Here is a 26,277-nt window from a genome sequence, read left to right on the forward strand (position 1 = left end):
ACCCACCCATGAGCTACAAATTGTGTTCGGTCTGTATGTTTACCATTATCACTAACTTAGTTTGGTGTAATAGTGTGCTAACATCTGCAAATTTGCACTACACAGACAAAACAGCTGCACCAAATTTTGTGAAAAGACATCCAATAGTTGTTGAGACGTTTTACTCAAAGCCACAAACTTCTCGGTGGCATGAAGAAAACTGGAAGATCACCAAAGTCATTAGGATCCAGCAGGTGATCCGACAGTTACTGAATAATTGTAGTCCGGTCCACACAGCTAAGATAGCACAAACACAATTCATGGGTTTTGGTTGCCTTTGCACTCTTCTGACAGCAATACACCATAATCTACGTCATGTCTTATGTTCCAGACATTTAAAATGATATTCTAGACATCTCCCATTCTTACTCAATTGAGGAGGCCCTGCTGTTCATTATAACAGCCAGCTGCAGGTTCTTTTGTCGAGGGTGCAAGTTACTGAAGCTTTCCCTGGAGCTGTCTGCAGTGTGTGAGCATGCCTCCATAGGCAGAGGTAGAGACATACTATGCACACATGGGCTGCACTTGAAGACACCCCCCCACCAAAAAAAGCACCTAATTGGAGACAGGAACATCAGCATACCTTAAGTGTGCACATATGTCCGTTTATGTCAGCGTGTGTAAGAGACGTGAATGAAAAACAATGAAGACTTTTTAAAAATTCACTTTGAAGAAGAACCCTGCTCAGCCTGTCTGCCCAATGTCCCTTTGGTGTTACTGCAACACCATACCACAAAGCACAAAAGTGACACCGCAGTACACAAGACTAAAGAGCCCAATACCACATGTACAATCACAACCAGGAGGAGAGAAGGGCATCGTGTGGGTCTCCAGCATGAAGGATTTTTTTGTGAATTCAAACATATAAAATATCAGAATTAGCTGAAGAGGAGATCGAGGGACAAACGATGGCTGGGATGAGGGGAAAGGGAACAAATGATAGTTTCACTTCATGTCCCTCAAGGGAAAAATAGGAAAACTGGGATTGGGAGAGACGGCATTCTCCTGCTTCTTTCTATGGCTCCTGCTTGATGGTTAATGCCTCTTTGTTTTGTCACTGTGTTTTTGAGTGTGTCCTGGAGTAGAGTAGAGCTGAAAATCCATCAAGGGTTTGTTGGATCGTATCCAAAATCTACGTGTTTCCATCAAACGCACATATGGCAACATGGCTTTGCGTGTATGTGTATCTGTTTTTATTGGCACGTAAGCCCTGCCTTTGTGTACATATCCATATACCTGTGCATGTGGGCCCCTGCGTCGAAACATATTTGTTTGCTCTCTGGAACCAGGTTCAATGTTCTCCTCGGGGGCCCTTTTGTTTCATGTCATGAGGATCCAAAAACAGTTTGGCTAACTCAATTCAGCTCCAACTTCAACATCAACCACAGCCGAGTCCAGTAACTGTGCCAGAGGCAGGATACTGGACTGAGGGGGCCAGGTCAGTGTGTGGGAGACTGAGTGAATGATGACTGATGGTTGGCAGACCCACATAACCCAACAGACAGAAAGACTGACAGATAGATGCATGGACAACTTCAGGACCAAATGCCAAGTCATCCGATCTGTTTTGTTAGGAAAGGCTCCCTTGACCACCCTCAAGCAGCCTGATCAGATCCGTCGTGGAACCCTGACAGCCCTCCAAGTTCTTCCTCTCCTCCTCCTTCACCCCTCCACCCTATAGAGACAAACAACCCTTATCTTCATCCGTCTTCTTGCATGGATGTCTGCACAGTAAAGGTGGTAGATTCAGGCCAAAAGCTGAGAGGTGATTGGCTTCAAGTCTCCTTTACATGTCTTTTAGGTGTTTTGAACTGTGAGCTCCACTTCTAACTAAAATCTCAGCGCTAAGAAGAACTTATAGGGACCAGCTCCCTCCTGGTAAAACAAAACAAGTAATGTTTAAATTAGACCTGGCTTCCTTTAAACTCTTTACTCCATGAAAGTCTGCGGGAGTAACACTTGAAGCTCTTCTCTGAACTGAGCAGTTTCTGTCACATTTCAGGCCTCCTTATAGAACAGAATGTCTGGGTGTACATCAGACGTCATTAAGGGTGGTCTCTGTGTAGCTACCTTTGGAAACTATTCTAATGGTTGTCAAACCACAGCTTTGATACATACTAAGGTGACAAAACTCATTTATGTCACTTAGGGTACTGGGGAGGTTGTCAAATGTTGTCTTTATGGGGAAAAGAGTTCAGATATAGATTTCACATACAATTTTGTGATATCTGTTATATTTATGCATTTTTCAGACATTCATCTGTCAGAAACTTTAAACATTTACAAACATGTTATAACTGTAGTTTCTTCTCCCCTAATTTAAACACTCCCCCCACCCAGAGCCATGGTGAGAGAGGTTTGCAGGGGTGCTGATGATGGCGTTTAGCTCCCAGAGATAACACCGGGTGTTTTTAGTGGAGGTAGATTAAAAGGTGGAGGAGTGACCGAGCATCCTGTTTGCCCTTGTTTAGGTTTTGAAGCTTACTGAAGGAGAGATTGTGGGGCTCCACTGTTACTAAAAGGTGAAGAGGTTGCAAGGTTAGAGGCTAAGGATTATTACTGGACGCAAGATCCCGGATAAACTAAACCCCTGATGTGTGCCGGGGCCAGCAGCGAATTTCGATAACTGAACCTAAGACTGTGTTCAGTTCAATTTAGGTTATTAGATCCCCAAAGTCTGGCTTCTATTAATATTAAAAGATAAGATCTTGGTGTGGCGTGTGATCTGTGTGAAGAGCCTGTCAGCGGCACAGACTATTTACAGATATGGGCCCAGTTAAAATGACAGGACGGACGCAGGGCCAAAATAGAAGTGAGCTGGCAACAACAGCTGTCTTTGTGTCTCAATGTGCTAAATATACGTGACAATTATTCCAAGACAGCATACAATGACAGGTTTCACATTTCCCCGTTTTCTAACTTTCCTCCTCCGTTAAGTATAAACTCTTCTTTCTTTCTTTTTTCAAAGAAATTCAACCTCTCTCTCCTGATGAATGGCACAATCCACAATGGCTCCACTCGGTGACACTAAATCAGGTTAAAAAAGATAACAAGCACAGATGTTTGTAAGATTTTTTTTTTCTTTTTACTCTGTCCTAATCCCGTTAGACACAAATACACATAAATTCAGTGAAAAACCTGACATGTCCCGGTGGAGAGGCCTTATTTTGAAATGTTAGGCCTACTGTCATGTCTAGGCCATGACCCAGGGGAAAACATGAAAGGCAATCGGCCAGTTTGGAGAGGCCAGCATTAATGAAGTAGTCAAAGAGCAGGGGAGAAACAAGAGGAAAGACACAGCATTACATGCTAAAGGCTGACCCCACTTTACTGAGGTCCTGCAGAGAGGAGGGGGAAAGAGGCGAGAGGAGGCAGATGGGGAAGAGGCAGTAAAGTGAAGAACAGGAGGAGAGACACCACAAAGGAAACTCCCAACATGAGGATAATGTTTGAAAAATACAGATAATAGATGGAGTATTATGCTGAAATATTCCTGGGAGGGAACCGGGGAGCGAAAAAGATGAGGTGAAGTAGGAAAAACACAGATGTTAGGAGGTGAAATAGTCAGACGTGGAGAAAATGGGGAGAAACGGGGCAGCGGGGAGGCTTGCATCTGTGCCCCATTCAGACTTTATCTGTTTGTATGGAGAGCACATAAAACTTTGACACCCTCCTACCCCCAGCATGTCCTGCAGCCAGTCACCCTCCCTCTGCGTTTTTCTGCACGTGGACTATTCCTCTCTCTCTCACACATACACACAAACAAGCATTCAGAGGTGCACTGAGGAAAAAACCTTGCACAGGAAAGACAAGCATCAGTGCACAATAGAGGAGGACACAGAGACAGACTGAATGAATGTTAACGCAGTTTAAAGGGTCGGGCAAGATGACGGGCTGTCCAGCTGATCTGCCACGTGAGAGACGCTCGTCAGGTCTGTCTGATTTGATCAAACCTGTTGCTCCGAATAAATAAATGAGAGCTCCATGGCGCCAGGAAATCTGTCTCCAAGAAACCAGCTTGTTAAAAAGAGTCAGTCACATTCCTGTTTCCCGAATGAGCCAGGTACACTAGTTGTTCAAAACTTGGGTCTGACAAAAGAAAAATAGAATAGCATTGGGGTTTTCTGGAAATTACAGTAGGTTGGCTCTTCACAGGAGAATGACAGCACCAAAAATGGTATTGTGTTTTTTTTCTATTCATACAACCTCAAGAGAAAGCAACCAGAAAAGGAAAATAGGGTGCTTGGCTGTGAGTGCATCTTAAGGCTTCCACCAGCAAGGTGAAACAGATTTGGATGAGTTAACAGGCAGACAAGGCCTCACTAACAAGCGACAGATCAGAGCTCGCTACGGCAGCCGACTAAACGCGATTTAGAAACTGAAAATGTGTCAGAGGTGTGACTTTAGAGCACAGCAGCTGTACCTGCAGTCAGCTGGTTTTCACTGGTTAGGCTTGTATTAGCTTTCATCAGAACCATTTTTTAAAATCTAATAAATTCCACTGTTCTTCTGTAAAAACACACACCCAGACAAAAACCCACAAGCTAGAAATCCTACCTCCCATCTCCAGCCTCATACCATAACATCTTAATTTTCCTCGCTCATTTGAACAACCGCAGTTTTTTCTCATCTGTGCCAGCTTTTTTTCTTTTTTCAATTTAAAGTGACAGAAAGACTTTGGTTTCATTTGTCTACTTCACATCTTAAATCCCATTCATGGGAATCACATTGCACACATTAGTCTCTCTGGCGCTTCCTCGGGCCGCTGTCTCGTTCTCCCCGTTCTCTCCACTCATCCCAGTCTTTGTCCTTGTTCCAGATCACACATCAGAACCACATGAAAGCGAGAAAACACTCAGAGTAAATAAACAGAACTAAAGTGGAGACTGCTCAGTCCCTAGTGTGAATCCCCGGCTTTAAGGAGTATCAGCAGCAAGCAAAAGAGTGACAGTGAAAAAAACAAACAAAATTGAGCATGCATCTGTGCTGTTTTGTGGTTCTATGTTTAAATGGGTTGCGAGCCTCTTCCTATTGATGTGCATTGATGCTGCAACCCTAGAAACAAAATACTGTGAGACAAAAATGAGCAAACAGGCTGATTGGATCCTTTTTACATACATCCGATGCTCCGTCTGTGTAAACACTATGTGGGAAGAAGAGCGGCATTTGCATGCTAAATACTGAGAGGGAAAAGTAGGAAAAGCAAGTAAGAGAAACAAAATTTGGATGCAGGCAGGGAGAAAATGAGAGGAAAGAGATGGTAGACCTGATAGATTGTCCACATGTTCAAGTCAGATATTCCATGTGTAACCCAAGCTGACTGGACATCTGTGATATACTCTCCTGGCTCCCAAAATGCACTCAGGACTCGTTTATGATTCCTGAGTGGAACAGCAAATATGCAGATAAGAAGTCCCTGCAGAGGCTGGCAATGGAGATGGGCTGTCGGGTGGTATGCAGAAATGTGGGGAACACACACGCAAGGTGAGCCCACACATATAGACACGCGCACAAAACAAGCATACGCTCGCACACAAGCTTGCTCAGTATGTAAAAAACAGATGGAACGCTGATAAAAAGTTTCAACATGTGCAATATATTGTGCTATTCCAAGTTTCTCCATTTCCTCCTTCCTCGCCCCCTCCCACCCCACCTCCACCTGTGCCTCCATCCGGAACAAGCAGTTAGAGAGTGAGCAGCAGCAGCAACAGCATTCTTGATACAAATCAAGTGTTTTGATTTAATAGCAGCAAATCAAGTGTGTGTGTGTGTGTGTTTGTGTGCACATAAACACATGTTTAGCTCCAATTATCACATTGCTTCACCCTGAGGCCTGCTGGAAAAACATTCACCCAAAATCGGTGACCCCCACGTACAGACATACAGCTTGAACACGCACAGGCTTCTGCCCAAGCTTGGCTGGCGATCAGATCTATTTACGGGGTCATTTTTGGTACGCCGGGTTGGCGTACGACTGCGCGCGAAATCCTCAAATCAGTGAAGAGAAACCTCAGAGAGATAAATGACTCGATCGGCGGGACAGGCCATTTCACATAGAGTGATGCTGATCGTTTAACTGCAGCCACTGAGGCTTAGTCTTAAGCCCTGCATGTGTTACATATGGTTGTAAACATGAGAGCAGAATGACCGCGAGTTTTGCTTGGCTAACTTTTGCCATTATTTTTTTTTTCCAACCAACCCTAAAAAATAAAACCCCAGCTCGTATTGTTCATCTTATTAGAAATGCAATCATTCAGTCAGCAGATTATAGCCTTTAACAGCTACTGCTCCTCTTTACCAGTAGCTATAATACAAGACAACCTTGGCCTGTACCTTCAGGGACTCCCCACTTTTCCCGTGAAAGTCCCCCAGCATCTCCTCATCGTCTGTTTACAGCATGTGTGATAACAAGCTCCATTCCCCCGCCTCACTTCTGGCTGAACTCTGGGTTAATGTATACACTGACTGACCCACTGTGGATGTACAGCAGCCTCAGACCAACCAGATCGTGAGCTAAATATAAACTCCTGAAATCATAAATATTGAGCAGAATGATGGGGGAGGGGCTGCACGTAGGAAACAGAGACATGGGGAGGGATGTGGGGAAATAACAGACAGAAGGACATATTTGGAGAGGTCAAACGGAGAGAAAGAGCGAGAGCAGACCTGAGACAAGTAAATAAACCGCTGCTCAAAGTGGGGGTGTTAAGTTGTTGAGAGCTATACTGCACTCCCTGCTATGACAGAATAACATGCACCAGTGGTGCCGAGGGCCCGTTCAAAGGTTTCAAGCCCAGTTTTATGAGCTCAGCTCATTAAAGAGGTGCCGGGAGAGTGGCGAGTCCATCCAGGGGCTTTTACACTGAGCAGGAGCACGTTTGCCACAGCGAGACCATCTGGATCACCAGTGCTCTTCTTCACATCTCCAACAGCCATTCTGTGACTCCCAAAGAGAGATATACCCTGACTGTTATTACCAGTCTGCATCTGGAAGGATAAACAGTATCCTCTGCACCATCCCTGCATATCTGCTTGTCTGGGTTCATGTCCAGAGATGCTAACTGCCCAATAAATCCAGGTGTGTTTGCACGGGTGTCGTCCCGCAGCTGGGGTCAGCCTTGTTACATTCCTGACAGATTAACTGAGCTGTAAAAATGCAGAAGGGCTGATATGGGATATTCATTTCTGTCGATCTTTATTCTTTAATAGAGGATAAGAGTGACACTATCATTCCAATGAAAACACACTTCAAAAGACATCACCATGAGGTGTTTCGGATCTTTGTGAATACAGAGAAATAATTAACACAAATCAATTAAATTAATATAAAACAGGTTCATACTATAACACAGAAAGGGGCTGTTTTCATCATCACGGTGCTGTCAGCCAGCAGGAGCCCACATGGTGGTGTTAAAGAGTTTTTTTGCTCCCCCATTAAAAGGCTATTCACCTTGTCACCTGCCACTTGTGATAATTAAAGAAAACACGATAATAGTTTCCACATTTGGCACTGTGTGTCTGCTCTGCACCACTCTGCAAGTTCCTGCAACTGCTAATTGCAAAGCCATACTTGCTTGTCCTGAAAATATGGACTCCCTGAAGAAAAATGTATTTGTTTCCCATTACTGATTATTATGAAAGAAAATATGAGACAAAATGTCCCAAACACATCTTAAAATACCAGAATATCTAATATAGATAAACTAGAAATACTCAATAGCTATAATAAGTGCTGTTTTCCATTTAAAGTAATCTTCTAAAGGCCATCTGCTGAGTTTCCAGCCAAAGAAACACCATGGATACTTCTGTGGTGATGCTCCTAAATCAATCCAGGGCTAAAGAAATGAATTACATCCCTGTGGTTTAACACAACATTTGATGCTTTTGATGCACGCTGGTCTGCTGCAAACAATGGCTGTTTTCAAATCATGCCCATCAGACAAAGCATTACTGTGTGAAAAGCAGCACATCAGATGTTCTTCAAAGTCTAGCTGTACTTTGATGCCATGTGCATTTGAAATTTTACTCTATATTCCCCACGGAATTGATTTAACTTGATGTTAAAAGATGTTTAAGTAAAGCAATTTTAAAATAGCTTGTTGATTCAGTTCACAATGTACAATAAACCTCAAAAATGCAGAATTTTATTTTTAATTCAGTGTCCATCTGTGGTAAAAACAAACATCTAATTTATGTTTGTGTCGGGGTTGTGTTCAAAACTGATTCTTTTATTTAATGCCCTCGCACCACTGCTGTGCCGCGCTTGAGAAACCGCTCTCAGCTCTCTTACTTGTCTAGAAAAACACATAAATATAAACATGTCCTTAAATAGCTGTTGCTCATTAGCCGGCTCCAGCTATTTATTGGGCTGACAACATTCAAAACAGGTGATATTCCCCCTACTAGCCAAGAGGTGACGATGCTTAAATATGTACACATGGATGCAAAGTTCTTTAAATAAGCCAGAATCTGTGCTTCCTCCTTTAACTGCTTCACATCATTTCCTGCTTTTAATGGCCTCGGTCAATTCTGACAGATAATATGATAACATGCCAGCAGATAATTGCATCCAGAAACCTTTATTGTGAATCGGGACTACGATCCCAGGGCGGATCGCTGCGTTCAGACAGTTCTTCGTTCTCCTGGGGTCCGCGTGGGCCTTGCCGCCTGGCCGGCCTGTGTCCAGCCAGGAAGAATGTTGGCCCCGCTGTTAAACGTTGTGGTTTCACAAAGCTAACTTTAATAAAAAGAGCTGCTGAGAGACAGAGAGGGGAGACGTGTGGACGTTTTCTCTGTGGTTATGTAGTGCAAGTGTGTGTTTGCGTGTGTGTGTGTGTGTGCTAATCAATGGTCAGGAGGGCTGATACATGGATAAAAATGTCCACACCTGGAGTGGATTCCACCAGCTGTGCTTCAGTTCATCCTCAGTCTGACTTTAATGCAAATGCTTTGGTGAACATGAACACATGAACATCTCATATAGAGACGAGTTGTCTCTTCACTTCACTGACACCATCCTGGTTTAGCCACATAACAGATGAAGCACTGGCACTCACCCTGGCTTACCAAGATCGCTGTAACAAGATCATAAAAGACCAAAAGTTATGTAAAGAAGACGTAAACTGAGAGTTCTCAAACTGTACTTTTGTAAAACACACACATTCAACTGTGGGAATAATACATTTACCTCATGACTTCCTTCTTGCATTGCTGATTGAGTCGGCCACACAGCACCAGACTTCACACAGCTTCCCTTTAAAAAAGGTTTCCTACAAGTTTTTCACATGTGCAAAAGTCCTCCCTGTAACCCGTTACAATGTATAAATTCAGCAATTTCCCCTTGTAACTTTTAACGGTGCAGCCCATTTCACTAAATTACTTGTTTGACAGTGGCTACCAGTTAAAGGGCTTTGATCTAGAAACACCTCTTGAACTCAATCGCTGCACTCAGCGCATGACTTCAGCAATGCAGACGTAGCCATCGCCAAAGTAAATATCTCCAGCTATCTAAGAAGCAGCATTCCCCTTTCCTCCTACAAATAAACTGAGAACACTTAAGCCTTCCAAGATCATCTTCCAAATAAGAAAAAATTAAGATACATCACTTATTTTTATTCCTCCTCTTAACGACACGTCAGCCGAAGCAAAAAAGTAACTTGAGGACGAAATGCTGTGGAGCTGCTGTCCATATGAAAATGATGTCTGTAGTCTTTTGGGATGTAGTCCTAAATGCAAAGCAGGCTGTCGGACAGCACAGGAGGGAAGAGGGAAACATTCTACTTTAGGGCTGAACGATTATGGAAAATAATCTAATTGCGATTTTTTGCCCCAATATTGCGATTGCGATGCGATATGCGATTATTTTTTAAGGTATTTGTCTTCTGTATTATTAAACAAAGACAAGCAATACATCATATAGTATGGCCAATACTATATTACATTAATTTTAAACTGTTCTTTCCTGGAAGACAGACCTCTGTTATGATGACATGAGGTGATGCATGAATTGATGACTGACATTTTTATTTAACTTCTTCAATCACAACAGTATATTTGAACATACACAATAGTTTATTTTTAGCTTACAAACATCTGAGCATAAAGTGCTGACAAGGAACCCTGGTGTAAACATTAAAATGAAAGTCAGTACAATGTGCAGATTGCAGAAATATACATAAAAAAAATCAGTGGCTTTACCACACTCAGTTTTTCGACATCTGTGAACTACTAGACAGTCATTCAATTAAAAAATAATATTAAATAAATAAAACTAATAAATAAAAAATACACACATCTTACTGATCTCTGCAGTCAGTAACATTACACATAAAGTTCAAACATAATAGCAATTGTATAAACACACACACAAACACGCCTTTAAAATTTAAAGGCGTGAAATTGGACGGTCTAGTTCTGATTAGCGTCACCGCTGTCTCGGTGGAGTTTAATAAACTCGGCCGTCTGCTTCTTGCTATCTAAAATATAACCAGACACTGGTGTAAATTCTCGACTGTCTCATACTTCTGTTTAATAAGTTTTCTGTTTGACGTTTAGTCAGCTGTGTGAAAACCAAGGAGGAACCCACCCGGGGGATTAATAAAGTTTTATTTTATCTAATCTAATAACTTTAATCTCAGCCAAACCGATTTACTCACGAACAAACAAAACACTGAAAAAAGCCCAACAATAACATTTTTAGGTTGTCTAAGTGACTTATATATTACGTTTAACCCGAGCAGCGAAACTCCGCGGTGATCTGAAAATGATGTGCCGGGAGTTGTGCCGTTCTCGGCCGCATCAGTAACCCTCGAGCTCCCGGCTAGCTGTCGAGCTGGTGGGTAGCAGACGCCTCTGAAAACGTCGAAGCACTTTTGCAAATATGGGATATCTTGATAAACCGAGCAGATATTTGATGTTTACACAACTACTTTCTCGCCTGAAAATATGTTAAAAGTTTATTTTGTGACCCAGAAAGATTAGTATGAGTAATTTTAAAACTTAGTAGCGGCCGCCATTGCTGGAAACTGGAGTTTGGCTGGGCCGCGCTATGAATTCTGGGATATGGTAGTAATTTGGACAGCCTTCGGCGCGTCGCTGTGACGTAATCGGTCTACAAATGCGGCCTCAGGAGGATGCAGCCCATGAATTGTATAATATAATCGCAGTATAATCGCAGCCTTTGCGGTTAGAAAATTGCACTTGATCATGTCGCGATATTATCGCAAATGCGATATATCGTTCAGCCCTATTCTACTTCCTTTCAAATAAAAGACCACCACACAGCGGTGTCTTACTGAAATATTATTTTCAAATAATTACATTCAATAAATAGCTTACTGTAAATCGATTTAGCTCGTATGTTCACCTCATGAAGAAGTACAGTGTGTGAAGTAAAACGGGTGCAAAGAGAAAAAAATAGGTCAGCTGGATGTAGAACATATTTTTATTCTGCACTACAACTTTGCCTGGATCAGAAGAAGATTTATGCTGGAAAAAAGACGCTGCGGTCCAACTGATATCTGCAAGTATGAGTATGCGTGCACAGACACTTAACTCCGTGTGCCAGCAGGACAGAGATGATTTTATCTCCTGAAAATTGTCAATTTTACCCCTCTCCCCTGTGGCATCAGGTTATTACTTGTTGCCACAGGGGAGAGGATATTGATGCCATATGATACCTAAAGCAATGTATTCAGTCACCTCAAGACATAATAAACCGTGTACCTGCAGACATCAAAATAAACACAAGTACTAGAAATACACGGGTGCAAGTACAAACATGAAGTCAAAGGACTCACAATCGTGCACAAAGAGCTGGTCATGTGCTCTGGTCCAGCATTTCAATGCCGTCCCAGCCCAAAGCTACAGTGTAACAAATCTAAAACATGGCGTACAAAAACAAAATTTCCTGCTGTTATTGTTTTAAAGTGGTAATAAATTAAACTTATATGTGTTCTTCTGTGGCAATACATTGCATAGGTAGCAGCAAGCTTCCTGTCTGATTTATTATGGCTTTTAAACAAAATGCAGCCTGAAGGGAGGGGTGATTGCTGGCCCCGCTTTGGGTCTCCATCTCCCAAAAGACTTTTCTCCACCCCCGCCTCCAGGTGGTAGAGCACGATGCTGGGCAATGAGTGCATTCAGCTGCCCTTAAGTGAGAGTGAGAGGCCGATCCCATGCCGGGATGTTTAACGCCAACAGACTCCTGGAGGGTTTCACACAAGAAGTAGTGCATTTCTCAAGCGATTAAACATCACCCTGCTGCAGAAGGCGTCAAGAGTATATATATGTAGGACTTCTGTTGGTATCGGCACATGTTAAATACATCAACGTGAGAATGCTATGCACAAACACTCAAATATAGGGGGCCCAGTGCTCCCATTTAGTGTGCTAATGACCTCTTCTTATCTCATGGAATCTAATCTGACTGCACAACCAGGGGTTTGACCTCGTGGCATCACATACAAGAACACCACAGACTCTCACAGATGCATTAGGCACACTGAAGGCGCTCAGTCCTCACGTATAGCAGAAAACAAGCATAGCACAAATAAAACAACATATTTTTAACACCCATTCATTCAGCAGAGCCATCGCTGGTTGCTGACTCAGGTTTATTTATAGTCATTTTCAGGCTGGTACTCGCCAAAGTGCTGGCAGACTTTGTGCCCCCTACTAAGTATCAGACCTGTTAAACAGCTTTTAAGTGCAATTTGCTTAGATGACAATACACTCCTTCCTCGCAGGACACATGCTGTCCCCACATGATTCGAATTAGTCGGGGCACCTTAGAGGTGTTGTGCTCATGTGTAAGTAATGAACGCCTGTGTACGCGAATGTTTGTGTACGTCTGTGTGCATGTGCTGCTTGAGTGTGCGTTGAGGGTGTAGGCGGGTGTTAATTGCAAACACCTGAAGCTCGTAAGCAGAGCTGCATTTAGTGACAGTTTGACTTAACAACGGCTGGCCGTGCTGTATCTGTGAGCACACAGAGGAGGCCCAGTGCTGCTGCCTTTAGGAGGACGCTGGAGGTAAATGTCCCTGAAGTGAAAGCCTGAGGGACATTACCATTTACAGTTAGTGGGTCTGCTGGCCTTCACAATACTTTACTACTTTTTTTTTTCCATTAGAGGAACATCTTTCAACTAAAAAGTGTCAACCAAGAGTTCTGCATCATTCTTTCCAACGCTGCTGCAGAGCTGCTGCCCCCTGTTGGGCTCCTGGCCTCATGCTTAGTGAAAGGTGAGCACCCTGATGTGGAGGGCATGGGCACGGACTTAATGGCAGAAATGCCACTCATGCAGTGTGGTAGTTTGTGTCTCACACGCATACAAGCAGAAATACCTTGGCCTGTGATCCTGTTGGTAAGAGAATCAAATTTCAAGCGGTGAGAGTTGGAACCAAAGGGGAGAAGATGGTCTTATCTTACAGTGTCGCGTTGAGAGAGAGAGGAGCCCCCCCCGCCCTTCCCGTCGGCCCCTCAAAGGCTCTGAGACGAACTCAGACTTGCACGACACACGCAGCATAGGACCACGTGTGACCACGACATGAAGCCCAAACCCTCGTCCAAGGACGCAAACAAATACGCGATACTTTTCATAAAAACGTGCAAAAAGAAGAAGAAAATAAAGCATTTATTTTCTGGAAATCCCTCCTTAGAAATAAACACATTTTTATAGAGAAATGTTAACAAGTCTGTGTTGAGCAATCAAATCGCTGAGACGTGGAAAAAAATAGATGTCCACAAGCATTCTATTGCATCAAAGCTGCAATAAACAAAATAGCCTTTTGTTTCGACAAAAACAAACCACCACATCTAGAGAGGACTTTAAATAGACTCCTGAAGAGCTGTTATGGATCGTATCAGTGCCAAAACCACTCGATTACGCAGCGGTTTACGGGATTTATAGGAAAATGAGGGGCAACGTGTGACACAATAATAAGATCTAATGGAGTAAAAACACCTCGTCTGCATTTCTGTGTGTGCTGCATATCTCTTATTTAAAAGTGCTTGGAGTGGAACTGCATTCAATAAATTTATAAATAATAAACCTAAAACCTAAATTAGCAGTATTAGTATCTCCTCTAACCCAGCAGGCAGCACCAACAAGCTTTTCTCAGCAGAGCACGCTTCTGGATGGAAAGCACAAAGTGTTGAAAGCGGGCCAGAAATTCCACTTGTGAATGCTTTCACCTGTTCTTATTGTTGCACAGCTATTCACACCCAGAAACACTGAGAAAGAAAAGAACAACAACAACAAAAAGAAGAACCATGCAAGGCAGTTTCCCAAATCTGCAATAAGCACCTTGAAAACTCTACTTCTGGCTTTACCTCTTTACACAAGAAAGCAAGAAAAGAAAGTGTGTCCAAGCAGGAACTGTGGCCAGATTCCACTTGAGTTTTAAAAAAAAGAAAAACAAAAAAACAAAACTGGAATGTCATGAATGCCAACTTCAACACACTCACACATCCTGTTGCTGCTAGCCAAAAGATTTCTGTCAATAAAGAACAGTTTCCCCTTTAAAAGCTCAGCCCAAATGCTCCGTGTAAACCAGCACTGAGCAGCAGCGTACTCCAGCTGATGTTTATGCATCACTCTTGGCACGCAAGTTGCGCCAAACTGCAGTGTAATTAGAAATCAAAGAAATACCTTATATCTTTCTTTAATTCAGAGGGATACTGGGGGAGTGTGTGTGTATGTGTGTGTGTGTGTGTGTGTATCATGATGTGGATCACACCCTGTTCTCCACACCAGGAACTATCACTGGCCCTGTAATGAACACCACACGCCAAACGTGGCCAATCTTGGCACAGGACTGCTCCATCTATTAAAGTGGCATAAGGCCGAAAGGCTCAGGGATGGACATCCCAGTCCCACTGATCTGTCCCACTGATCTGCTGAGTGTTGAGCTCTGCGGGCCCTACCCCAGGCTTTAGGGGGCTGTAACCCTCCAACATGCGCACACACATACACACAGACATAGAGTCCGAGGGGGGCTGCCAAAAGCTTTTGCGAGCTCAGTCGTTAACGTTTACCTGAGAGTGGAGGGTTTTAGTGTTTTGCTTATGTGTTTTGGTAGGTGGCATTTAAGGTACAGACACACAGGTACCTGGAGGACAGGAGCACTCTTGGCCAACATCCCTCGCTGGCCGCACTTTTGGCGTCAGAGCCACCACTTTCTGCAAAGAAAGAGCAAATTCCAGTACGTTATAAATATGCATGAATGCACTCAGTTGCAAAATAGTACCGTTACACTAACTCTAACAGTTCCTTGAGAATGAGATTTCAGTTTAATTTAAATGGGAATAAATTGGGATTAAGAGAACAAAATAATGTTCTCAAGATATCTAAGTAACAGTTATGAGATCATGATCTTTCTGCTATTATATGCAGCTCCAAATGAGAAGAGTTTGCTTAATTTCTTTTCCATGTGATAACATTTTAGTTTGGTGTCTATCATCAACGGTTATGTCACCCCATAAAGCGCCGCAACCGCAAACTAATTGGCCAGCTGCATGTTGCCTTTCAATTCCTAACACTGTGCATTAACTGATTTTGGGGTGGTGGTGGGGAGGCAATTAGGGTACAACTGCCAACGATTGCCAAGTCTGCCTGCGCACACAACACATGTTCTGCGTTATTGCGCAAAGTTTGGGCACGGGGAGCAGACATCCACACGCATAGCACATGTATTTATCAACGACAATCACTGCGTATCCACAACAGACATGTACCTCTTCCACGAGCTTTCCTATTGGGGTGCTCAACTCTGACAGTAGGGTCCCATCCTCGTTTACGAACGCCCTTTTCGGGTGTTGGAAGATAGACGCCTTGTCCAACTCCATCTGCAGTCGGTTCTCCAGCTGATAGGTCTTCAAGCTCATCAGAAGACACACGGTGATGGAGCTCATCGACATCAGCAAGCACAGAGCGATGGGGAAACCTGGCACCCATCGCTGGCTCCGGGACTTGGGGGTACACTGGCACACCGGCTTACTTTCTCCGATAGAGTCGCCGACCGTATCCATGGTGCGATCCTACTTCTAAGTCCTCTTGCTGAACAGAAATGGCCAAAATACTTTGTTGTATTTGGCGTTGTTAAAATATAAACCGTATTCAGGCTCCTAGTTCGAACTTAACGCACTCACTTACACTCCGCCACAGCGCAGTGCGCTCGGGGTTCAAAGCGCTGACTGAAATTAGTCCTGGAATAAGAGGCAGCAGCGGCGCGCACCGGGTTTGCACCAGATGGGAGTAATCTGGATGCCGCAGAAGACGCGCCTCCAGACTTCCAGGACGTTTTCTGTTGAGTATCCTACATGCACGTGCAAGTGCAACTGCCCACCTAAAAGTTGCACATTCAACTAGTCGAGATGCGCCCGCCCTGAAGACCACGTGGGAGGCTTTAGATTGACAGCTGTAAATGAAACAGATTTGGCTGAAATAATTGAGATCAGTCAGGAAAATCCGGGTTGGTTCCTGTGATTTAAATAAAAATGAATATATTATAGTAGTAAACTCTTCCAAGCCAATGCAGTCCATTTTATTTAAATGAGAGCAGCAGCAGAGGATGTTCAGGAGATATGTGGGCGCTGAAGGCTTGTTTTTGTCCATCTCTAATACAAAACAGGATCATTTACAAAGGAGAAAAAGAACCTGCACAGTCTTTAGTGCTGAACCAGTTACGGTCCTTTAATCTTAGAGGACAAAATCATTGCTTTAAAAAGGCCTTTTAACTAGTTTGAGATGTAAGTTGATCCTGTAAGTCTGACAGTGATCAGGGTTAGGTCACACAGACAGGCTGAAATCCTCGAACAATCTTCACTTAATATTCCCCCCTTTTATTAGTAGGACATCGCGCTAAGACGGACACGAGGCTCTAGTTCAGCTCAAGCTGCTACAACGAGCTCTAGTAATAATGGCCTCAGACTGTTTAAAATTTTCAGTATTTTAGCTGTTTGGCGCCATCATGAGGACATAGGCAACTACTGCAACCCATGTACAAATCCAAACTCAATAGTTTGTGATCTGTTTATTGAAAATGTATTTCACAAAAATTTACATAACCATTCAGTGGGAAAAAAAAACGAAACAAAAACTACAAAACAAAAAACAAGCTTAGTACTATGTACAAGGATTTTCTGCCCCAATAGTTGTGTGTTTTATTTTATTTTTTTAAACATCAACCCTAAATAAATTACTCAAGACACTTAATGATTAAGAGATTCTCAATCTGTTCATTCACCAATGACCTATATCCCATTGCAAAGAGAGAACACTGACAAATCTGGACTTCAAAAAAAAAAAAAAAAAGTTCTTCCCGTACATGTTCAGAAAATACAATTTAAATTACATGAGCAAATAAATAGATATCAACTATGGTGGGTTCATTACATCACAAATGTCATCTATATGAATATAATTGGTTAACAAATGAGACGAAACAGTTTTCAGGGCAGGACACAGTGTAGTGGGGCAGTGGACTGATACAGTCAGTTTATCTACACCTCTCCCAGAGAGGCAGGAAGTGGAGACTGGCCTGAGACAGCCAGACTAACTGAGGTCACATGCCAGATGTCTACAGGTTCAGGAGCTGTCTTTTTTGCTGCTGTTGCTATTATTACTGCTACTGCGCCTGCTTCTGCCCCTGCTCTTGTGGTAGCATGCGAAGAAGGGGTGTCGGAGGGCTTGCTCAAGACTGAGGCGCTTAGCTGGGTCATACTCCATCATCTTCTCTATCAGGTCAAAAAGCTGCTGGTGGTCTTCGCGCTTTGACATCATGTAATGCTGATGACATAAAAAAAACAAAAACAATGACAACTGTTAATCAGTTTCTATGGGTTTGTTACTAAAGCCATTGTTTATTGCTTTACAACAACCAATATTTTCCAAGTTAAAGAGCACAATCGGGATAATTTGACAGAACCGAGAAAGTTGATTTTAACATTTTTCGATAAAAACACGTCTCCACCTCTGACTTACGGTCTTCTCCATCAGTTATTCTTACCTTGAGGGGTTTGCAGTGTTTCTTGACATATCTCCCAGCAGAGCTATGTACATCCCAATCCAGCTTGTTCCTGTGAACATATCGCCGTTTTCTGCAGAACATTTGTTTTTAAAGTCAATTCATTCCACATTGTCAATTCTGTATATAAACATGCATAATCAAAATTTATATAATTTCTAGTTCTAAGTAAGTAATTTTAACAAACAGCTTTTTCAATCAACCCTTACTTTGTTTTCTCCAGGAGGTTTGTAGGAATGGGGCCCAGGACTCGCTCCATCATAGCAAGATGCTCTTTGCTGTCATGTGTCTGAATGAGGAAACAATATGACCTGAATTAGTTCAATGGCATGCCAAATAGCAGGATTGTGTATCTGCCATGTACTGTTACCTACCTGGAAAAGAGTACTTCCTAGATAATACTCAATGAGTATGCAGCCTACACTCCAGACATCGCAGGAATGATCCCACCCTAGATCTGAAGGACACCATGTAAAATCGTTTAGTCACCACCCCAGGGGTTGTCTCAAGCTTCAGCACGGTGCTTTAAAAACAGCTACTTACCTAAAATAACTTCAGGAGCACGGTAGTGACGTGTTGACACCACAGAGGTATGATGCTCGTGGTCATATGTGGCGTTACCAAAGTCAACAATTTTCACATCTGGATTCCTCAACGTTCGTTCATCTCTTTTCTGAGAACAAAATACAACCGTAAAGCTCCCACAGCTGCTCCCACATACAATATTTCACCTTTTACCAGTACTTGATATCAACAAAACCTTACCATTTCACGATTGTACTCCATATCATATTCTGACTCTATGAAGAGAATATTCTCAGGCTTCAAGTCTGTGTGCGTCAGCTTGTTCTTATGCAGAACTGAAAGACAAGATCACATTTTAAAAAACAAAACAATTTTAACCCCGATCTTTTATGTTAACTTGCTGAGCTTTCTGCACACAAACAGAGCAAGTATTCATTACTTACATTGCACAGCTCGAATAATCTGGTAGGCCATGCGTCTGATGTGGTCAATGGGGAAAGGTTGGAAGTTGTTTTCCTTGAGGAAATCGTATGTACTGAGCCCAAGCAGCTCAAAAGCAATACAAATGTGACCGTTAAAGTCAAACCAGTCCAGCATATGAACACAAGCACTTAATGGGAAAGGAAGGAAGAGAAGATGTTAATATACACAGCATGTAGAGCTATATAAATCTTAGTATGTTGTCATCGCTGTGTGATAATAACTTACTATCGCCTATCAGTGTCGAGGGAATTCAGCTGTTTAAGGACCTCTACCTCAGACAGAGCTGCCTCTCGGTAGCGGTCTATATTTTTAATGATCTTCAGAGCCACTCGAGCCCCATCACTGAAACAAAAGGAAATACAAGACTTTATATTTAAACCTAAAAGCATACAGCAGTAAATGACCACATTACATTAACAGGAACATTTTTCCTTTTCTTTCCTGATAGTACTTACTTTGAATGATCAATGCACTCAGCGACTCTCCCAAAGGCTCCCTCTCCTAGAGTACACACAATCTCATCTACAGAAAATAAAGAGTAGAAGTTAGACACTTAGCAATGACAGTAGAAAACTGACCTTTTGGTGGTTCACTGCCTGATGTTATATTGCTCTGTTTAGCTACACTACAGTAAAAGTCTTCTTAAGACTGGCAATAAACTCAGCAGTAAATGTAACACTGACAATCAATGTCTAAACCAAAAATGTAAGTCTACTGGACGAAATATTTCAGCCTCTAAATTAATGTTTGGAAATAAAAACCAGACAACAAGAGAGTGAAAGAGACAAAGTGTGAACAACAGTAGAAAGAAAAGGTATATAATTCTATACATCTCGCTCTTAGCATGTCTCCACTGTGATAGATGAGGTGACCCTCGTCATCATCCTCAAAACTCCTGGATCTTTTCCTGCGGTGATGGCTCCTCCTCTGCACCGGAACCGCCGCAATCCGCCATCACACCAATAACCCATCAGCCAGCCAGCACCAGGCCACCACAATGCGACATCGCCATTCATTCAACCGGACCAAGGGGGGGGAGTTGTAGGGGTGGATAGATTCAGCCCGTTCAGTAACACCATCAGGCGAATGGACGGAAGGACGGAGCAGCCAAATTCAAATTCAGCCCCGTCAGAGAAATTGGGCGGCAGCCACCACATAGTGTGTGTTACAGAAGAAAAACATGGCAACAAGATTTACAGATGAGAGACTTTCTCAAAGTAGTACAGAAAAAAAAACTAAACTTGATTACAGTCTTTCTACATGTAGCTCTTTTTAACTCTTCGGATAAAGCTTTACCATTTACCATCACGTCAAATGACTGCCCACTATGATCACAGCAACAAATAATGAGTCCACTTTTCTCTTGCAAAACTACACTCACAATCCATTACTTCCCGAGTCCCCCCCCCCAAACGTTTCATTACTGGAAATCATGCTTAATAGTAAGGAGTAGGACACACGCACAGATACAGAAAGACAAAGAAATGGGTGTTAAGCATTGGCTAAACACCAGTGGTAATGATCCTTTCATCTTGGTGGTATAGATAGGAAGGGGCGGGGGTAGAGAGGAGAAGGAGGTTCCCGTACCGAAGAGGACATGTGGCGAGAGTGGCTCCGCCGGCGCCTTCTATCGCGGTGCCTACGGCTACGGCTGCTTCGCCTGCTGCGATTGCTACGTGCAGAGGACTTGCTGTAGTGGTGCCAATCGCGGTCTCTCTCCTTGCAGTTGCTTTCATGGCTGTCCTCGTCACAGGCCATGTCCCAGCTATGGTCCCTTTCTCGAGAGTCCAGTCTCTGGTTCAGATTACGGGTCTCTAGGTAGTGCCTGCAGTCAAACAAACGAGAACACAAACAGATGAAAAGCACGCATAAGGGCTCAGGTAAGAACAGTCCAGCTCCTTGTTTGTGATCAAGCTCTAAACTGAAGACTGGATGTGAGAGTGCTAATGATACGCTTATCGCCTGACACTCTATCCAGGAGCCTTTTATGTAACATTTGGAATTAGCAACCTACTGGTTTACAGCCACCAAACACCCCACATCCTGTTCAATAAGGGGTTCAACTAAAGAAAACAAATTTATTTATAGATTCAACAGAAATACCCCATTTGCAAGTTGGCAAAGCAACATGTAACACCACACTTCTGGGCATTTTTTTAACATTTATACAGCTTTTCATTGGCAGCCCAAGGCATGTCCTCTTAATAAAGCATTCACCTTGACAGAGAGCCACATTGGCAGAGTTCAAGTGCAAAACATTGATAGTTGATGGTGCGAAATATAATCTGCGATTCCACACCTGTGCATCTTGGAAGCTGGTAGTCAACACCTTCATGGTACCATTTGAGCCAATAGAAAATTGAGTGTTAGGAAAATTCCATTTATTCCTTGCATAATTGTTTACTTGCATATACACTACCTTACTCGCCATTTCCTCAATAAGGCTGAAAGTTTCCAGTAACTTGGCGCAAACTCCCACCTAGCATGTGATTTTAGCACCTAAGTATCTAAAAAAGACCAAGAAACCTTTAGAGCCTTAGCACCCTGGTGGTGTCAAGTGTCTTCCAAATGAAGTCTGCCTCTCTACAGAATTAAAATTAGAGTAGATCTGGAAAACATCTAATGTAACCTTATGAATCCTCAAGCATACTCACAAAAAGCTGGGAACAGCAAAACAAGTCTCCAACCCACTTTACTTTGAGTTTTGTGTTATTGAAAGGAAAAAAAAGAAAAAGAAAAGAATACTGACAGTTTAACGTGCACATTTAGAGTGTCACACACTGTCCATGAAGGTTGAAACGCAGTAAACATGACCTTGGTGGACACAACCTTGGTGAACACATTAAGTAAATGAACATTGAGTTTAAGGTTTACATAAGTGCTCATTATCCATTTGTATTATGGAGTATGCCTGTACAAGACAAAGGACCCAGTGTGTTCCAACAAGCTGAACAAGCAGGGCAAAGTAAATAAACCTGTCTGTAACAAGTCACCTTCAAGTACTCCACCCACAGTCAACACCAACTCCCATGCTCATCAAAACAAGAGCTTACAGGGCTTCTAACGCAATATGCCAACCATTACTTCCAGCTCTAGATTGAAGCAGACACCATTGCAGGCTTTCATTCAAATTGGCTCAAGTTTGATTAACGTAAGCTGTAAAAAAAAATAAAATGAAAAAAATCCTGTGTACAATACATTCAGTATGCATGCAGCTCAGCACCTACTCCTCTCTACCAGCAATTACAGAGACAGTGAAGACTTACAGCATTACAAAAATATATTTGTCCGTTATGAAAAAATAAACCAATATAGATTAATACCAATTTATGGGCCTTTAGGGGTTTCTACACATAAGCACGATTTGTCCACATACTGCCAAGTAGTCCTGGTATTTAGAGCCATTTGATAAAAGAATGAATTTATATATCATATTGGTGGAAGGAGAAAACCTCTGATGGACACCCTTTTATTTGGAAATGCAGGAAAAACCTTTAATGGTTTGTAAATATACTGCATCAGCCACATTGAGCAGGCCATTATTGGTTACTTGCCCCATATCGTGTTTTTGTGCTTCTCTAAGCGGCACAAATTGACTCATTAAGTACTGGTTGAAGGTACATTCATTTTTATTTTTTAAATTACAGTTTATTTGCACAGTTAACAGTTTTTCCCCAGTGTAACACTGTAACAACTAGCATTTTTTGTGCCAAGGTATGTACTGGTATTTTTGGCATTCCTGCTGATCGAGCTTCAAGGTTCAGGAGCTGTATATTTGGTTCTATGTTCAATTTGTTTTTTAAAGACCACTGAATGTTTTAAAGATATCAAAAATTTGCTATCAACTGTTGCAATCATGCAATGCCAGATTATACAAACAGCCTTTCCACAAAACATAACTTCTGCCACTAGAGGTCTCTCAAAACAATAACATCCAGTCTGATGACCTTCTGCAGGGGATTATTTTGTCTTTACAAGTCTTTCCAACATGAACTTTGTTCACAAGTGAAGTAATGTATTACGGATTTTACTCATATTGGGTGTCTGACCCAACTAAACCTATCATACCAAACATTAGCTACACCTTTTGTTGCTAATATTTGACACAATTGACAGGTAAACCAATTTAAATGCAGTTATGCAGAATAACAGTATCAGTTTCACTGGGTTTAATGATTGTTTGAAATATGTGGGATACTAGTAAATGAAAAAAAACAACACTATTGGACCTCCAAGACATGTTATAGTCAAACAGTTCCACATTAAGCTGACATAAACCCTAAACACAAGCTCAGAATTTGAATAGGTATCCTATAAATGCTGACATATATTTACCCCTCGTAGGTCTTGTGGTGTCGGTGAGTTCTTCGAGATTTGTTTTCTCTTTCGCTGCTGTGTGAATCTTGCCTCTTTCGCTTACGACACTCCATCCTCTCTTCCCAGCTGTACTCATCGAGCCAGATGCCAGGGGAGCGCATTCGCTTTGAGTGGCGCATCTGGAAGACATGATGGGTAGATAATTTTAAAAAAGGAAAACAAAACATGTCAATTGGGTAGAACTAAAGTCTACTGAAACTTCAGAAAGTGTTAAATCTGATTATTTATCATCTAGTGAACTGCATCCTACTCAGCTACAGGATAAACAGCTTCCTAGAAAGAGCCCTTATCCTACTGGCAGAGATCCAATACCCTGCATTACACGTGAATGAAGAAATTTAAATTGTAGCTGAAATGCAAGCACTAATGACTAAGCAAATAATGCTGAAATCATTAACATAGATTTAACATTTTAGAACCTTAATAGGAATTTCATTTATAGAAAATTATTTGAATATGTTCTGAATTCAGCTTACAGTTATTAAACTTTTTTGTTCTGCTCATGTAACACCCTACCCACAACAACAGCCACATTAGCAATCTGATCATAGGACACGAGGCTTTGTGACTATTATAGCCACATTTTACGCAAGCTGTTCGGGGTAAAAGACAAAACAGGTAAATGGACAATAAGAAAACTAAATTTAGCCTAGTTTAAGATATCAAATATTTCATAATATGTTATGTTTGCTAGGTAAAGACGCATTAATACAACTGCAAAGCCCCAACAAACAAGTTATGAGGCCTAACGTGGACGTATGGTCGACGTTTTGACCCGGTAACCGCAAAGGGCCTTTAAGGGCTCCATGTTGTCCATCTACCACCTGCGCTTCTCCGCTTGTATTTGCACAAACTGTAAGAACTTTCAGTCAAACACAATCTGAAGCTTTTGCTTATTGCTTGTGTAAAACTGCTTAGCAGTGTAGGGATAAAGCACACGGTAGCTGTTAGCTGCAGTTAGCTTGTTATGTACACGTCGAGTACTTAAACCACCGCGAATGGTACTTTAGCAGGCTAATTTCATTGAAACAAACATTACATGATTATCTGATCGTACTTAAGAATGACTAACATTGTAGAAAGCAGCGCATCATATTCTGTTCAGCCAGTTATAACATTTCCGAGGAGGTGGAAGGTAATAATCAGACACGCAACTACCATGTTAGCAAGGCGTCGACTCTTGAAGCTCATGAGCAAACGCCAGCAGTAAAGATGCCCAATGACTGAAAAAACCGGACCAAATTAGTAATTTTCAGAGACAGGGGAATTCGTCTTACCTTTATTTCACAGTTACAAGTTAGAAAGCCGATACTTTTGCGGCTGTGTGGAAATATACGAACAAAGAAAGCGGAAAAACGGACCGTCCAGCCGTCTTCAAAAATGGCGACCTTCCGTAGAATCCGATGGAACTTTCTAAAACACATTCCATGACGCAATGCACAATAACGACGCCTATCGCAATGTCTTCTGGGACTTGTTGTTCTACGCTGAGTCTTTCAGACGGCCCTCAGACTTTATTCTATTTTATTTTATCTTATGTTTAAGTAAGATGTTTAAGTATATGGACTCTCTTGTGCCTGCGCCTTATGATGGCATTTACTTACCTACTTTATACATATTTCTTTTCTCTTACAGATTTGACTTATCTCTACAACTAAGCTGACCACTCATTATGTTTGTGGGGGGTTTTTTTCTTGGTTTGTGTGTTTTGTTTTTTCTGTGTCTGTGTGGGGGTGTGGGCTCTGAAACTCTCCACATCTCTCTTGTACACTCAGGAACTGTTATCTTGTACTCCAGGGTTCACTATTCGTATTATTAGATTGGACCCTTTCTTTTTTCTTTTTGTACACCCACTGGTACTAATATAATTATGAGGTGGGAGTGTATGTTTCATATTGTTTTATGTTCTTCAAAAAGAAAAAGGCATATTGTTCAATTTGTCTTTTGTAAAAATGGATGCAGAAACTTTAATAAAAATATCTGAGGAAAAAAAGAAAGCGGAAAAACGGACCGTACAGCCGTCTTCAAAAATGGCGACCTTCCGTAGAATCCGATGGAACTTTCTAAAACACATTCCATGACGCAATGCACAATAACGACGCCTATCGCAATGCCTTCTGGGACTTGTTGTTCTACGCTGAGTCTTTCAGACGGCCCACAACGAATTAGTTTTCCTGAACTAAACAAAACATTTTTTATGATCATAATAATTGTATTACTTAAAGAATCCAATGTTAAATAATAAACAGCTATTTCATGGTGTTTTTAGTATCTTGCCTTACTTACTAGAAAATAATTTTATTTTGACATTGCAGTAGGAAAAAACACAGCATCTTTCAAATGTTATATACCCATATATACTTTTTTCATTTCTGTTTTTATGCTGAACGTAAGTGGGGTTTTTTTTTGTGGTTTTTTTGGGGGGGGTTTTGTGTCCCGTTTGAATCTATAGCCATCAGAATTGTTGTCTTAAGCCCGAGAAAGATGCCAAGCGGATTTATTTTACCAAGTGGATCATCATGGCCTTGCCATATTGGTCCATTTGATTGACCTTTATTATGATTATGTATTTATTTTATTTTGGGTTGCTACAAACATGACAGACATGACTGGGCGATAGGACATGGAGAAAGAATGAAAGAAAGAGAGGGAGAGAAAGAAAACCAGAGGGGAGAAGAGACGGTGAGAAAGGGGGGAAGGAAGAAAGAAAAACAAACAAAACGCCTGGATCACCTGTATGGAAAAAAAAAAAACAGAAGAGAAAGCAAACAAAAAAAGAGCAACATAATAAAAACAGCACCATCACAATAAACTAGCTAGCAGTAGA

The 26,277-nt window shown here is 42.0% G+C and overlaps 2 protein-coding genes across 2 annotated transcripts in view; both read right to left on the minus strand.

The window, feature by feature from the left end:
* Positions 1-16,424, minus strand: part of LOC309718897 (uncharacterized protein) — a 97,205-nt gene extending 80,781 nt beyond the window's left edge. Inside the window, exons 1-2 of the mRNA XM_082554523.1 lie at positions 15,775-16,424; positions 15,150-15,219 (exon numbers count right to left, since the gene is read on the minus strand). Of these exons, the coding sequence (XP_082410649.1) occupies positions 15,150-15,219; positions 15,775-16,068 (364 nt within the window). The 5' untranslated portion in view covers positions 16,069-16,424. The remainder of the gene's footprint in view (positions 1-15,149; positions 15,220-15,774) is intronic.
* A 633-nt stretch (positions 16,425-17,057) lies between these two features.
* On the minus strand, positions 17,058-24,868 carry LOC309719730 (dual specificity protein kinase CLK4-like). The gene is made up of 13 exons (XM_082556059.1): positions 24,728-24,868; positions 23,409-23,569; positions 20,661-20,898; positions 19,904-20,000; positions 19,529-19,595; positions 19,299-19,415; positions 19,034-19,200; positions 18,831-18,925; positions 18,609-18,738; positions 18,440-18,522; positions 18,275-18,354; positions 18,048-18,138; positions 17,058-17,827 (listed from the first exon to the last, which is right to left on the minus strand). Exons 2-13 carry the CDS (start codon positions 23,567-23,569, stop codon positions 17,627-17,629), a joined length of 1,527 nt encoding a protein of 508 aa, XP_082412185.1. The 5' UTR covers positions 24,728-24,868; the 3' UTR covers positions 17,058-17,626.
* Between the last annotated feature and the right edge of the window lie 1,409 nt (positions 24,869-26,277).

The sequence above is a fragment of the Aulonocara stuartgranti genome (assembly GCF_965226115.1).
Source record: "Aulonocara stuartgranti genome assembly, chromosome: 2".
NCBI lineage: Eukaryota > Metazoa > Chordata > Actinopteri > Cichliformes > Cichlidae > Aulonocara > Aulonocara stuartgranti.

Excerpts from the sequence above, each read along its gene's own strand:
- LOC309719730 (XM_082556059.1), bottom strand. The coding sequence starts at position 23,569 with ATGCGCCACTCAAAGCGAATGCGCTCCCCTGGCATCTGGCTCGATGAG. Across the intron at positions 20,001-20,660 it reads CTCGCCACATGTCCTCTTCG|AGGAGGAGCCATCACCGCAG; the intron begins GTACGGGAACCT and ends GTTCCGGTGCAG. Across the intron at positions 19,596-19,903 it reads AGACATGCTAAGAGCGAGAT|ATGAGATTGTGTGTACTCTA; the intron begins GTATAGAATTAT and ends TATTTTCTGTAG.